Here is a 13,997-nt window from a genome sequence, read left to right on the forward strand (position 1 = left end):
TTATGGGTTAACTATAGTGTAGGATAATCTTAACAACACTGTAGTTAGCCTATGCTATATGAAACATTTCTTTGTCTATCTTTCTCTCCAGCACTCCATCCCTGCAGTGGAGCTGAGGCAGCCGTTCTTCCCTACTCACATGGGACCCATGAAGCTGCGTGGGTTCCACCGGCCCTCTCTGAAGAAGTATTCATACGGGACGTTGTCCCAGCCAGGTCCCCACGCAGCCCAGCCCCTACTCAAACAGATCAAGAAGAAGGCCAAGGTGAGGGCCCAGCACTCACCTCATTCACCTCCATCTTTCTCTCCGTCTTGACACAGGTCGTCAAGAATGCTTCTGCTTCTCTGTCTGTGTTGATAATCTTGTTTGTGTGATTTGTGTTAAATGTCCCTTTTTGTGCCTGTAGATGCGAGAGCAGGAACGCCAGGCTTCCGGTGGAGGTGACATGTTCTTCATGCGGACAGCTCAGGACCTGACAGGGAAAGACGGAGACCTGATTCTGGCAGAGTACAGCGAGGAATACCCTCCGCTCATCATGCAAGTCGGCATGGCAACCAAGATCAAGAACTACTACAAGAGAGTGAGTCACTGCAGTCGTCTTTCAATTACCATTCCCCTTGTATCAACATTGTTTAGCATTTACTAAAAGCTGAACCACCTCAGTGGTTATTTTCCTTGCTCTATTAATATGAGTTGTGTTTATGTGAAAAAAATGCATTTTAAGATCTAATTAACTTGAAACATGGCTGTTCTCCCACAGAAACCAGGGAAAGACCCTGGAGCTCCAGACTGTAAGTACGGAGAGACCGTGTACTGCCACACCTCACCTTTCCTGGGCTCCCTGCACCCCGGACAGCTGCTGCCGGTCAGTACCACAGTCATTACAGTCAGTCGCATGACAATTCAGTGATGTTTGAAAAAGCCTAATTGCAAATCTGTGTCTTTCTTTTAGGCTTTTGAGAACAACCTTTTCCGTGCCCCCATCTACCTCCACAAGATGCCAGAGACAGATTTCCTGGTGCTGCGTACACGGCAGGGCTACTTCATCAGAGAGCTGGTAGACATCTTTGTGGTCGGCCAGCAGTGTCCCCTCTATGAGGTCCCTGGACCCAACTCCAAACGAGCCAACACCCATATCAGAGACTTCTTGCAGGTATACCTTACGATACACACACACACACACACACACACACACACACATTGTCAAATGAGTTGTTCCACAAAATAAGTCCATTTTAGGTAAACAAAACAAACAATAAGTTTATTTCAGAAAATTGTCAAATTATGTCATGACAAGTACATGTTCAACTTAATGAAAAACATGTTTTCCCATCTCAAGAGGTTAAATAAAAACAATACATAGTATGTGTCTAAGTGCCAAATAAACAGGGTTGCCCGTGACAGGGTTGACCGTGACAGGGTTGACCGTGACTGGGTTGACCGTGACTGGGTTGCCCGTGACTGGGTTGACCGTGACGGGGTTGCCCGTGACGGGGTTGATGATTTCATCTTAATTCAGCAATAAATCTTGCTGTAACAGCTTGTTGTATGCAGCAGGGAGGGACAAAAGAATGCAACAATGGTAACAGGGTTGACGTGTTATTCACCACTGAACACCAGAAATTGGAGTAAAACCAGCTTACCTGCTTTAAACTATGATTTGACTGTTAAATGTTTTATTTTGAACAACATATTTCATGAGAGTTGAGTTCACGTAACAGTGTTGACCTTAGAATGAGGGCCAGATTATTGTTTTAACCTTAAAATGTAATACTAATAACATTAAATAAATAATCATCATCAGAAATGACTTTGTCAAAGCAAAACATAACTAGGACTTTACAATGATGGTGACATGTTTCAGAAAGTCGGAGGTTAAGTGGGTTAAAATGTTCCTAGTCACAAAGAGTGCACAGAGGGACTTCAAAATGCTGAATTTAGAATTTCCCACGCTGTTTATATTAAAGGGCACTTCATTTAATATAACAGGCTTTTATAATCAAAAATTGATGCACAATTTCTACTTCAAATATCAAAGGGACGCAAAAGGGACTCATTTCATGGAATGACCCACATACAAGAGAAAGCACACTTACAGAATACATGCTTGCCTACACTCATGTCTTCTCTGCTCTTCTGTGCAGGTGTTTATCTATCGGTTGTTCTGGAAGAGTAAAGATCGTCCTAGGAGAATCCGCATGGAGGACATAAAGAAAGCTTTCCCCTCACATTCAGAAAGCAGCATCCGCAAGCGCCTAAAACTCTGTGCTGACTTTAAGCGTACAGGTAGAAACGGCTAACCCTGCCATAACCCAATACAACCGTATAACCTCATGTTTGTCAATAGTACGGTATGACACACTGTCCTTCATTGTTTGCCCTCACAAAGATGAATAAGTAATGCAGAAATGTGAATATGGCTCGTGAAAGTTGCCACTCTCTTAACGTTTCTACTCCTGTGTGATCTCAGGGAAGTGCTGAGGTGTAAGAGAGAGTGTTTAGCTGTGTGAGCTCAGAGATGGTGTGCCTTACTTTGACAGATAGGCGCCAGGAAAGAGAGAGGTCAGCATATTATGGATATGGAGTTTACTGTGGAGGTAAGGTGTGGTCTAAGGAAAGCATCAATATAAGTGCCCATAGGTTTGCAGGGTCCTTCGTTAATATCTGCCGTTCTGCTCCTGCAACACCTCCGCTATAAGCCTACAAGACACTTCAGTTGAATGGAATGATGGTAAATTTGATGCAGCAGGGTAGCTCTCTAATCAAAAGTATCCAAAGAATAAATGTCTTTGGAGGGGGGGAATTGGCCATGCAAAATGCATCCATGAATCTTAAGTAAAGGTGGACTAAAGAGAATTAGTAATACTTGTTATATGATTGAAGCTCATTTGCCCTGCCTCTGTCCCCAGGGATGGACTCTAACTGGTGGGTGCTGAAGCCTGACTTCAGGCTCCCTACTGAGGAGGAGATCAGGGCCATGGTGTCTCCAGAGCAGTGCTGTGCCTACTACAGCATGCTGGTGGCAGAGCAAAGACTGAAGGTAAGACTGACAGGCTCCTTGTATAGGTACCGGCTGTGATACCGATTCTCTTTATGGCACTGTGTGAACTATACCAGAATTTTTCTCTCTCTTCCAGGATGCTGGATATGGTGAAAAGTCCTTCTTTGCCCCAGAGGAAGAGAACGAGGAAGACTTCCAGATGAAGATTGATGATGAGGTACAGCTCTACTGCTTCCTTTTCATGAAACATTGATTTTGATGCTCCATTGATGTTGAAAAAATGATGATCCATGATTTCACCAATATTCTCTGTGGTTCACCTTAGGTCCGCACAGCCCCCTGGAACACGACACGAGCCTTCATCGCTGCCATGAAGGGGAAGTGTCTACTGGAGGTCATGGGGGTGGCCGACCCCACAGGCTGTGGAGAGGGATTCTCTTACGTCAAAGTACCCAACAAGCCCACTCAACAAAAGGTACTTCTCTCTCTTACCCCCAGTGCTCTGAAACACTTCTGCCAGATCAGGGGGCCCTAATTTCATTCATGCGTTCATAGCCTCCAGAAAAACAATACATATTTTCCTGTTCTAACCATTCAACGGTGGTTTGGTGATTATTACTGAAGCTTAAGGTTATTTTATTTGTCGTGTTCAGGCCCAAGACGACCGGGAACCACAACCCGCTAAGAAGACTGTGACAGGGACAGATGCTGATCTGAGAAGACTGTCACTCAAAAACGCCAAGCAGCTGCTGCGCAAGTTCGGTGTCCCAGAGGAGGAGGTAATAACACAGTAATAACATAATAATAATCATCATCATTTAGTAGGTGCTTATATTGGTCCTGTTACACACAAGTGTGTAATGAAAATGATTTTTTTTTCCGTATCCCAACTCCCCCTGAGACACCCACAGGGAGTGGGGTCACAGCCAGGGTCATAATTGTACAGTGACCCTGGAGCATTTAGAGTTAAGTGCCTTGCTCAAGGGCACAGCAACAGATTATTTTACCTTGTTGGCTCCGGTATTCGAACCAGAAACCTTTCAGTTACTGGCCCAACACTCTAACTTTGAGGCTACCTGCCGCCATATAACTTAAATGTCTTCATTCCCTCATTTCATCCACCAACCTACGTATGAAGGCTATATCAATCTTTCAAACCAGTGTTTCTGTGTGTGTTTCAGATAAAGAAGCTGTCTCGTTGGGAGGTGATTGACGTGGTGAGGACCATGTCCACAGAGCAGGCCCGCTCTGGTGAGGGGCCCATGAGCAAGTTTGCCCGTGGGTCCCGCTTCTCTGTAGCCGAACACCAGGAGCGCTACAAGGAGGAGTGCCAGAGGATCTTTGACCTGCAGAACAAGTGAGGCCCTCCCATCCTCCCCTTTTCCAATTATCCATAACTCCCTACCCGTTTCTTATAGTGATGCTGTAGTTGTACACTATATGATGTTCCAGCCTGTCTGCCTTCCCCCCAGAGTATTGGATTCCACAGAGGTCCTGTCCACAGACACAGACAGCAGCTCAGCGGAGGACAGTGACTTTGAGGAGATGGGGAAGAACATTGAGAACATGCTGCAGAACAAGAAGACCAGCTCCCAGCTGTCCAGAGAGAAGGAGGAGCAGGAGAGGAAGGAGCTGCAGAGGATGCTGATGGGAGAGGAGAGCGACCACAAGGGACGCAAGGGCTTCTGTAAGTGTTGTGTTTGTGCGTTTCAGGCTTTTTAAAATGTGTTTACAGGAGTATGTGTTTACAGGAGTGTGTATGTGTCAGGGTTTACGCTAGGAAAATCTGGCGCCGGACAACGTGACCAGGAAGATTCAAATTTACCTGACCCATATGCAATGGGTGCATAACACATTATGGTGTCCACCCACAGTGCTCAGCATGACAGAAATCACATTTATATTATGGTAATGCTCTTAACAGAACATTGCAACTCATGTAATGAAGCAGCCAATATAACTGACTTTTCAAACATTTGGCAAAATGCAATTTGTGGGAAAACACCATTCTAAACAGCACACATGGGATAACACCATTCTAAACAGCACACATGGGATAACACCATTCTAAACAGCACACCTGGGAAAACACCATTCTAAACAGCACACCTGGGAAAACACCATTCTAAACAGCACACCTGGGAAAACACCATTCTAAACAGCACACCTGATAACGGTTGCATAAGTGAACGAGATGAAATCTCAGCTAGAAAAAGAGGGTTAATCTAAAGATGCAACAACTAGGATGGGTTGCTATTATGACTAGTACAGTATGGTGCCTTTGGCTTCTGGACATCAATAGAAAGTTGAGATGAAAACCAATAGAACAGGAGAGAAATGGCATAGCGGTGGATCCAATAGGAAAGTAAATGGAAATGACTCCTATCAATACTGGGAAAAAAAGAAAAAAAATCTAAATACTTCACAAAGAAAGCATGACTTAGCCACAAAGGAATCAATGATCATCAGCTTCTTCTTTTCCCACCCAAACCCACTGCTCCGCACTCTCCCAGCAAGAGGAACTGCTCCTCCCAACCTTCAGGCAATGCTAAAACCAAACACCCCAACCCGAGCACTCCGTTCTGCCACCTTAGGTCTCTTGGGCCTCCCACCCCAATGGGAGGGAAGGTCCCGCTCAGCCCAGTCCAAGCTTTTCTCTGTCCTGGCATCCCAATGGTGGAACCAGCTTCCCCCTGAAGCTAGGAAAGCAGAGTCCCTGCCCATCTTCCAAAAACATCTGAAACCCTACCTCTTCAAACAGTATCTTAAATAACCCAGCGCTCTTGCAGCATGAACTGACATGTTGTCCACCCAATCAAAGGATCAGATTCCAAGAACACAGGATGAGATGTTACTATCCTTTGTGCAAGCACTTCCAAGAGTTAATGAACAGTGAGCATGGTGAAATTTGGGGAGCGCATCGTCAGTAGTGTACCTTTGGTTCCTAGGGTGTTTCGGCCTTTCACACTATACACCCTCCCCAAAGGCGGCCAGCAACAGGGTGATCAATCCTACGCTTGCGTCCCATTACCAATTAGTCATAGGAGTTGCCCTGTTGTTGATAGCCAACATCCCATGGGACTATGCATGGCAGGGGCGTCCTCCTCCCTGAGTCAAGCATTGTTGACCGCATGCCTCCTGGCCCTCTCACTTCGGGGCCCAGCTGGGGTCTTTCCTCTTCATCCAGAACCACTGACTGCTGCCTTCTGCCGTCTCTGATACAGCTTTGATTGCCGAACGCTGGCTCTGGCCCTTAATTCCCAGGTCTCTAAGCAGTCTGGTTGTAGATGTTGCCACAAAACCTCTGCAGCCCACCTCCACTGGTCGGACTTCTGTGTTCCAGCCATGATGCCGTGCTTCGGCAGCTAGATCAGCATAGCGCAGATGTTTTCGCTCATAAGCCTCATCTACTGAGTTTTCCCAGGGTACTGTGAGCTCAATGATGAAGACCTTATTGAGTGAACGGGACCAGAGCACCATGTCAGGTCTTAGGGTGGTGGTTGCGATCTCCGGAGGAAACACAAGTGTGCATGTGTCTGCTCAAACGGTCAGAAACAGACTCCATGAGGGTGGTATGAGGGTCCGATTTCTACAGGTGGGGGTTGTGCTTACAGCCCAACACAGTGCAGGACATTTGGCATTTGCCAGAGAACACCAAGATTGGCAAATTTGCCACTGGCGCCCTGTGCTCTTCACAGATGAAAGCAGGTTCACACTGAGCGCATGTGACAGACGTGACAGTCTGGAGACGCCGTGGAGAACGTTCTGCTGCCTGCAGCATCCTCCAGCATGACTGGTTTGGCAGTGGGTCAGTCATGGTGTGGGGTGCCGCACAGCCCTCCATGTGCTCGCCAGAGGTAGCCTGACTGCCATTAGACCCCCTCAGTCCCCTTGTGAGACCATATGCTGGTGTGGTTGGCTCTGGGTTCCTCCTAATGCAAGACAATACTAGACCTCATGTGGCTGGAGTGTGTCAGCAGTTCCTGCAAGAGGAAGGCATTGATGCTATCGACTGGCCCGCCCGTTCCCCAGACCTGAATCCAATTGAGCACATCTGGGACATCATGTCTCGCTCCATCCACCAACGCCACATTGCACCACAGACTGTCCAGGAGTTGGCGGATGCTTTAGTCCAAGACTGGGAGGAGATCCCTCAGGAGACCATCCGCCACCTCATCAGGAGCATGCCCAGGCGTTGTAGGGAGGTCATACAGGCACGTGGAGGCAACACACTACTGAGCCTCATTTTGACTTGTTTTAAGGACATTACATCAAAGTTGGATCAGCCTGTAGTGTGGTTTTACACTTTAATTTTGAGTGTGACTCCAAATCCATACCTCCATGGGTTGATAAATTTGATTTCCATTGTTAATTTTTGTGTGATTTTGTAATCAGCACATTCAACTATGTAAAGAAAAATGTATTTAATAAGAATATTTTATTCATTCAGATCTAGGATGTGTTATTTTAGTGTTCCCTTTATTTTTTTTAGCAGTGTAGTTTAGCCTACTCAAACACCCGGCTCAAACTGAGAGGGATGCGATCTTACCTAGCTGGCTATGGCTATCTAACACTAGAACTCTTCCAAGTCAAGGTAAGCTTTTGGTTTTATGAATTTATTCCCACCGGGGCCCACCGGTATAACTGTTCAACTGCTTGCTAACTGTCCACTGTACTGCGTGATTGTAGCGGGTTTACTAACGTGTTAACCCTAGTAGCTATGTTTACTTGACGTTAGCTAATATGGTGACAACGATGTAGGCTGTGTATAGTGATTAGCAGTTATGATATGAAGGATTGGCTTGGAAAATGTTTTTTCACCTGGTCACAGACAGCTGATGTGTTGTACACTGAAGTCCACAAGCGAAGGGAAAAGGTGAGAGGAGGAGAGTGTGTAGATGCGAGAAGGAATTATCCAATGATCAAAGTGATCGTGCTGTTTGTATGTGGCTGCTAATAAAGTGAACGGACGATTCTGTTGAAAAAGTTTTGTTAGGGAAGCAAACGGAGCAAAACGGATAATCATACCTGAATTTGTCCAATAGAAACTCTCGTTTGCAACTTTTGGTGTAATGATTACACCCTAGATCAGCTAGAGTGTAAGGCGGTATGGATTGTGCAAGGCAGTATGGATTGTGTTAGTCACCTTGATTATTCAAATTTCTCTCACCTACCTTTGTAAACTGTCATTCATAGGCTAGGTTGTAGCAACCTCATGATGGGTATAGGGAAGATTTGAGTATCATGTAGTAGCATATCGATTTTACATTGAGCTGGGTGAATGGAATACAAATGAGAGTCATCCAATATACTGTAATAGAAATAAGGCCAAACTCATAAAAATATATCATCCTCCCTCATCTTCAACGGCACCGACCGCTGCTGTACCATACCCCATTCAAAGGAACTGAAATATTTTGTCTTGCCCATTCACCCTCTAAATGGCGCACATACACAATCAAGGCTTTCACCTGGGTTCCTGGTCAGTTTGTCATGGAAAGAGCAAATGTCCTTAATGTTTTGTACACTCAGTGTATATTAAAAGTATTAGTTCCTCACAGTAAGCTATTTGAAAAATCCTTCCAACAATCTCCCCCTCGATAATCACCAATCCTCAGTGTGAAAGAGCTATAGAAGTTATAGGCCTACTGCTGCGTTGGCCTGCAGGCTATGAGTTCCATGCACAAATGTCTTGTGTCATTGTAGATGAATCACAGTGTATGATCACGCACTGCCTAGGAAGTCCTTATAAAATAATTGCCTCCACGTTTCCGTGGTCGGATTTTGCCTTTGGGCTACTTTGTAGAAAGGTAAGATATGCCTCATAATATGAAATATAACATTCCAGTTTCAAACAATTAAGTATGCTTTCAAAATGCATCCTGCCTCCAGCTCATATTGTAAAGTGGTGGGTGACGGGCTGATAGCCTGTTGCCTGCACTTGAATGGCGAATGAGAGGCGCGCTTTAAATACCAGTTGAGAAATAAAAATAGCTCTCTTTATTTTTTAACACACAATTGCATTTAGAATTGTTGCATAATGAATGGGCTGATAAAATAAGGTTTTATTCCATCAGCAACCAGCTGAGGAGCTGCAGGTGAAATCCAGCTTAAAATGTGCACGTGTGATAGTTGTGTTCTATAAATAAGATACATGATGACCAACAAATTGGCAATTGCCGGCTAACGGAAACTCTGGTGTGTGTGACTTATATCTCTCTCGGTGTGTCCCTGCAGCCAGTGCCTTGTCCACAGGCTCCCATAAAGATGACGACACGTCCTCGGTCACCAGCCTGAACTCGTCCGCTACGGGACGGCGCCTCAAAATCTACCGCACCTTCAGAGACGAAGACGGCAAGGAGTATGTCCGCTGTGAGACGGTCCGCAAACCCTCCGTCATAGACGCCTACACCAGAATCAGAACCACCAAGGATGATGAGTTCATGTGAGTCCGTCCGTCTGTGTGGTGTGTGTGCGCATGAGATCTGTTGTGTCTGCGCATGAGATCTGTTGTGTCTGCGCATGAGATCTGTTATGTCTGCGCATGAGATCTGTTGTGTCTGCGCATGAGATCTGTTGTGTCTGCGCATGAGATCTGTTGTGTCTGCGCATGAGATCTGTTGTGTCTGCGCATGAGATCTGTTGTGTCTGCGCATGAGATCTGTTGTGTCTGCGCATGAGATCTGTTGTGTCTGCGCATGAGATCTGTTGTCTGCGCATGAGGTCTGTTGTGTCTGCGCATGAGATCTGTTGTGTCTGCGCATGAGATCTGTGTCTGCGCATGAGATCTGTTGTGTCTGCGCATGAGATCTGTTGTGTCTGCGCGCATGAGATCTGTTGTGTCTGCGCATGAGATCTGTTGTGTCTGCGCATGAGATCTGTTGTGTCTGCGCATGAGATCTGTTGTGTCTGCGCATGAGATCTGTTGTGTCTGCGCATGCGGTCTGTTGTGTCTGCGCATGCGGTCTGTTGTGTCTGCGCATGCGGTCTGTGTGTCTGCGCCAAGTGCGTGTGTTTCCAACCTGTCACTAAGTCTCTGTCTGCCTCTACAGAAGAAAGTTTGCTGTGTTTGACGAGCAACACAGAGAGGAGATGAGGAAGGAGCGGAGGAGGATCCAGGAACAGCTGAGGAGGCTGAAGAGGAACCAGGAGAAGGACAGGTTCAAGGGCCCCCCGGAGAAGAAGGCCAAGAAGATCAAGGAGAGGCCAGACCTCAAGGTAAAAGTAAGCTTACCAGCCCATAATGATTCAACTCCAAGACTATCCTCCCCTGCTTTTCCATAACCTACAGTCTATTTTCCTGCTGACCTGCTCTGTTTCTAAAATAGGATCATTAATTTCAAGATCAACCTTCCTCACTGTTTTCATACTTTCCTTAAGTAGCAATATATTATATTGCTTATAATAAGCATGATAATGTAGTGTTCGCATGTGATGTGGCAGTTATTGTGCCATGTGATGCAGTGAGTTGCAGTTTCCATTCCTGTATAGCGTGTTTGTCTGATTGTTAACTACATCTCCTTTTCTTCCTCCCCTGCCCTAGCTGAAGTGCGGAGCTTGCGGTGCCATCGGGCACATGCGAACCAACAAGTTCTGCCCGCTATACTACCAGACCAACGCCCCGCCCTCCAACCCGGTTGCCATGACAGAGGAGCAGGAGGAGGAGCTGGAGAAGACTGTCATTCACAACGACAACGAGGAACTCATCAAGGTGGAGGGAACCAAGATCGTCCTCGGCAAGCAGCTTATTGAGAGGTACAAACACACACAGGCTAGACATTCAGGAGAAAAGGAAACTTAAACTGAAATATTTCCATGTTACTAGAGTGACCGAAGTCTTTTTTTACTATATTTACTCTTTTACTGAGTCGGTAATGCCAGCTTCGAAGCACCAAAAGGTATTGCACAGCTAATTGAGCTTCTGTAGATCTGTCCATTATGCGCTGTACGTCTGTCTAAATAACCACGTTTCCATCCAACCATTTCATGCGGATTAATTACCTGTCACATGAAAAAAGTCACAACCGGGCTGATGGAACATGAAATGCCGGTACAATTTTATAAATGCTGACAGACAATTTGTTCGTTCAACATGGTGGAATCTTTTTGTGTCTATAAAATGTTAAATTAAAATTATATGAGAAATGGTGGCAGAAACGCCTTGGTGCGCATGTATTTATATAACAACCAATCATACCATCATGACTAGTTAAATAAAGGTTCAATAAAATTCAAATACAGAAGTAAATTTCGAGTCAGGCGGTGGATGATATGTTGTGTGGTCCTCCCACTACGACTCGGGAAAGTATGCAGTTTATTAGGCTACAGATGAAATAAATGATGATGAAAGTGCACGGTGATGAGATTGATGCTCCTTTCCAATGACAAAGTCTTATTCTGGTGAGATGATGATCGATACTTGGCTGCTGTTTGACAAATACAAATAATATCGCTCTTATCCATAATAATCTCATAGTGTAGGTAGCCTACCCGCACTGTATCTGTGAGCTGTTGGCTAGAGACCATGTGCCATGACCAAGGGAGGCACATTTTCTATAGAACGCAACAGTTTTTGTGACAAACCAGTAGAGTTGAAAATGTGATGGAAACCCATTTAACTTGTATTTTTCATTCAGTACATGGGAATTTAATGGCAGTTACTTGTATGTGCACTCAGAGCTGGTCCTGACCTCCCTGGGGTCCTAAGCAAAATGCTGCTAAGGGGCTCTCCTACCTGACCTGTGAGCCATATAAACCATTTACCACTGCCACACAGTCACACCTGACAAACCAGTGTTCCCACTACAATCATCCCTCCTTTAAAACAGTTTGCTCCATCTGTCAATATTTTTTGAATGGAGTATTTTCTATAGAATCTTAAGATAAGTGAATATTAAAATTAACATAAATAAGAAATTGTAGAAAATATAACATTTGGAAACTAATAAAATATAACACTGAGCTTTTGCTCTGCTGCCTGGTAATTAGTCCAGTCCTCACAATATTATACAATTAGCTTTGTCTAGACAATGTAAATATAAGCCTATAGGCTATGGCTACAGCTATATGTCTCAAAATAGCACAATAAAGCCTATACAGTGTGATTAACTTTGGTTCCCACTGCAGCCTGGGAAGTTTCAGCATCAGCATGGCCACCAGTCTGTCTGGGTACCAGTCTATCTGGACTGTCTGGAAGAAATGGAGAAAGTATGTCACAAAGTTAGTTAAGCAGTCATTTACACAAATGCACTTCTGCCATGCAATCTTAAATGTTACTAAGTGTGTAACATTTGAATGTTTGAATTAAAATATTACCATCAAAATATTCTTCTTCTGCACTTTCTTGAGGAACAATCATCAATGATGTCATCATAGGACATGCGTTTCCCCACGTCATGATTTATGCTCAAGATGGCCAGACAACTCAAACGGTCCTGTGACATGGAAGACCTCAGGTTGCTTTTGATGAGCTTTCGTTTTGAAAAGCTCCTTTCTGCCGATGCTACTGTTACTGGTAGGGTGACTGCAATTCTTAGGTCCAACCAAAGGTTAGGATAGAGCTCCTCCAGGGTTTTCTCACAGAGAAAGGAAAGCAGCTCAAAGGCAGTCATCTTATCTGATGGCAGATCAGGTCCATTCTGAATCTCGTGTGCCAGATCCACTCCACTGATGTCACGGTCGTCTCTGAAGGTTAGAGTGTTTTCAACTTCCATGCAGTGAGCCTTTATAGATTCACTGGACATCTGAGAGGCAGTGCTGAAGTTCAGCAGCACTCCATATTTGGTTTTCACCTGGTTGAGTGTTTCAAATCTCTCATCCATGGATGTCACAGCAGAGTCGACCACAATGATGATTTAAAGGTTTTTCAGTGGGTCAGTCACTGGTTCATCCGGAGCCTCATAGCTGAAATGCCTCTTGCTGTTTCTCAGTCTCTTCTCTTTCAGAACAGCCTCCACATTAATTTCTTTACAAATGCTTTTGGCTGTTGTCTGGGCCTCAGAGAATCCAGTTTCCCGGTATGTAGTGAGTGAGGCCTTTGCATTTGAGATTAAATTCACCGCGATATCCAACTGCATTGAGGCGGATTGGAGGAGCTTGTTCACCTTGTTTATCATTGTCTGTATCTCACACCATACGACACAGCAAATCAGAATCCTGATAGCTGGGTGCATGAACACTTTGGAGCCTACTCTCCCATATTGTGTCCCTCCATGACTTCACAGTTATGTTCACGTGTTTCTTTAAAACACAATCTTTGTGTAACAGCTGAAAAGAAGGTGAAGAGCTTTTGCACATGCCCAAAAAAAAACAACTGCATCTTTTGAAGATTTGGCAGCATCTGCAATGACAAGGTTTAGAGTATGTGCTCCACATGGGACGTACACGACTCTGGGATGTTTTTTGAGCAGTCTGGCTTTACTCCTTGGTACTTGCCCTTCATGTTGGCCCCATTATCATAAGCTTGCCCTTTACAATCTTCAAATGGAATCTTCAGCTCATCTAAGATGACAGTGGACAGATTCAAGCCTGTTGTAACCTCAACATTCACAAAGTAGAGGAAGTGCTCCTTGATCTCTGGCTTTCCCTTTAAAGCCACACTTCTCAGAATAATGGACATTTGCTCCTGGTGACTAATCTCCTCTACTGACAAACTTAAGCAAAGCACCTGTCAATTATAGATAACAATACTATTCTTAATTTAATCAGCTGCATCAGGCCCATTTAAACTGGCTCCCCCAGATTTCCATTTATACATTTTCAAATATAAAATACTTTTTATACTCTGGCTTGGCTGAATACTTGATGGTTATTATTTACCCACGATCCATTTTGCCCAGTGTGCCCAGCTAATCACCATTTTAAATTCAACATATAAATCAATAGTCAAGGTCAATCCATTGCTTTTCTTCTTGCATTAGTCCAGAGTTGTAACTAAACCTTGACTGAGAGACAAAATAATCATTGTCTTGTTTTAAAATTATGTCCGCATATGAG

At 44.7% G+C, this 13,997-nt stretch overlaps 1 protein-coding gene across 11 annotated transcripts in view; it reads left to right on the forward strand.

Moving 5' to 3' along the window:
- LOC135550596 (transcription initiation factor TFIID subunit 1-like) overlaps positions 1–13,997 on the forward strand; it is a 61,978-nt gene that overhangs the window by 33,731 nt on the left and 14,250 nt on the right. For 8 of the 11 annotated variants that reach the window (XM_064981548.1, XM_064981551.1, XM_064981549.1 and 5 more), the window contains 14 exons: positions 92–265; positions 408–581; positions 762–866; positions 954–1,154; positions 2,146–2,287; positions 2,911–3,041; positions 3,139–3,219; positions 3,328–3,477; positions 3,656–3,781; positions 4,184–4,359; positions 4,475–4,689; positions 9,240–9,447; positions 10,055–10,226; positions 10,546–10,757. In XM_064981548.1, coding sequence (XP_064837620.1) covers positions 92–265; positions 408–581; positions 762–866; positions 954–1,154; positions 2,146–2,287; positions 2,911–3,041; positions 3,139–3,219; positions 3,328–3,477; positions 3,656–3,781; positions 4,184–4,359; positions 4,475–4,689; positions 9,240–9,447; positions 10,055–10,226; positions 10,546–10,757 — 2,267 coding nt within the window. The remainder of the gene's footprint in view (positions 1–91; positions 266–407; positions 582–761; positions 867–953; positions 1,155–2,145; positions 2,288–2,910; positions 3,042–3,138; positions 3,220–3,327; positions 3,478–3,655; positions 3,782–4,183; positions 4,360–4,474; positions 4,690–9,239; positions 9,448–10,054; positions 10,227–10,545; positions 10,758–13,997) is intronic. The other 3 variants (XM_064981554.1, XM_064981558.1, XM_064981556.1) reach the window with 1 other exon arrangement.

The sequence above is a fragment of the Oncorhynchus masou genome, chromosome 12 (assembly GCF_036934945.1).
Source record: "Oncorhynchus masou masou isolate Uvic2021 chromosome 12, UVic_Omas_1.1, whole genome shotgun sequence".
NCBI classification, from domain to species: Eukaryota; Metazoa; Chordata; class Actinopteri; order Salmoniformes; family Salmonidae; genus Oncorhynchus; species Oncorhynchus masou.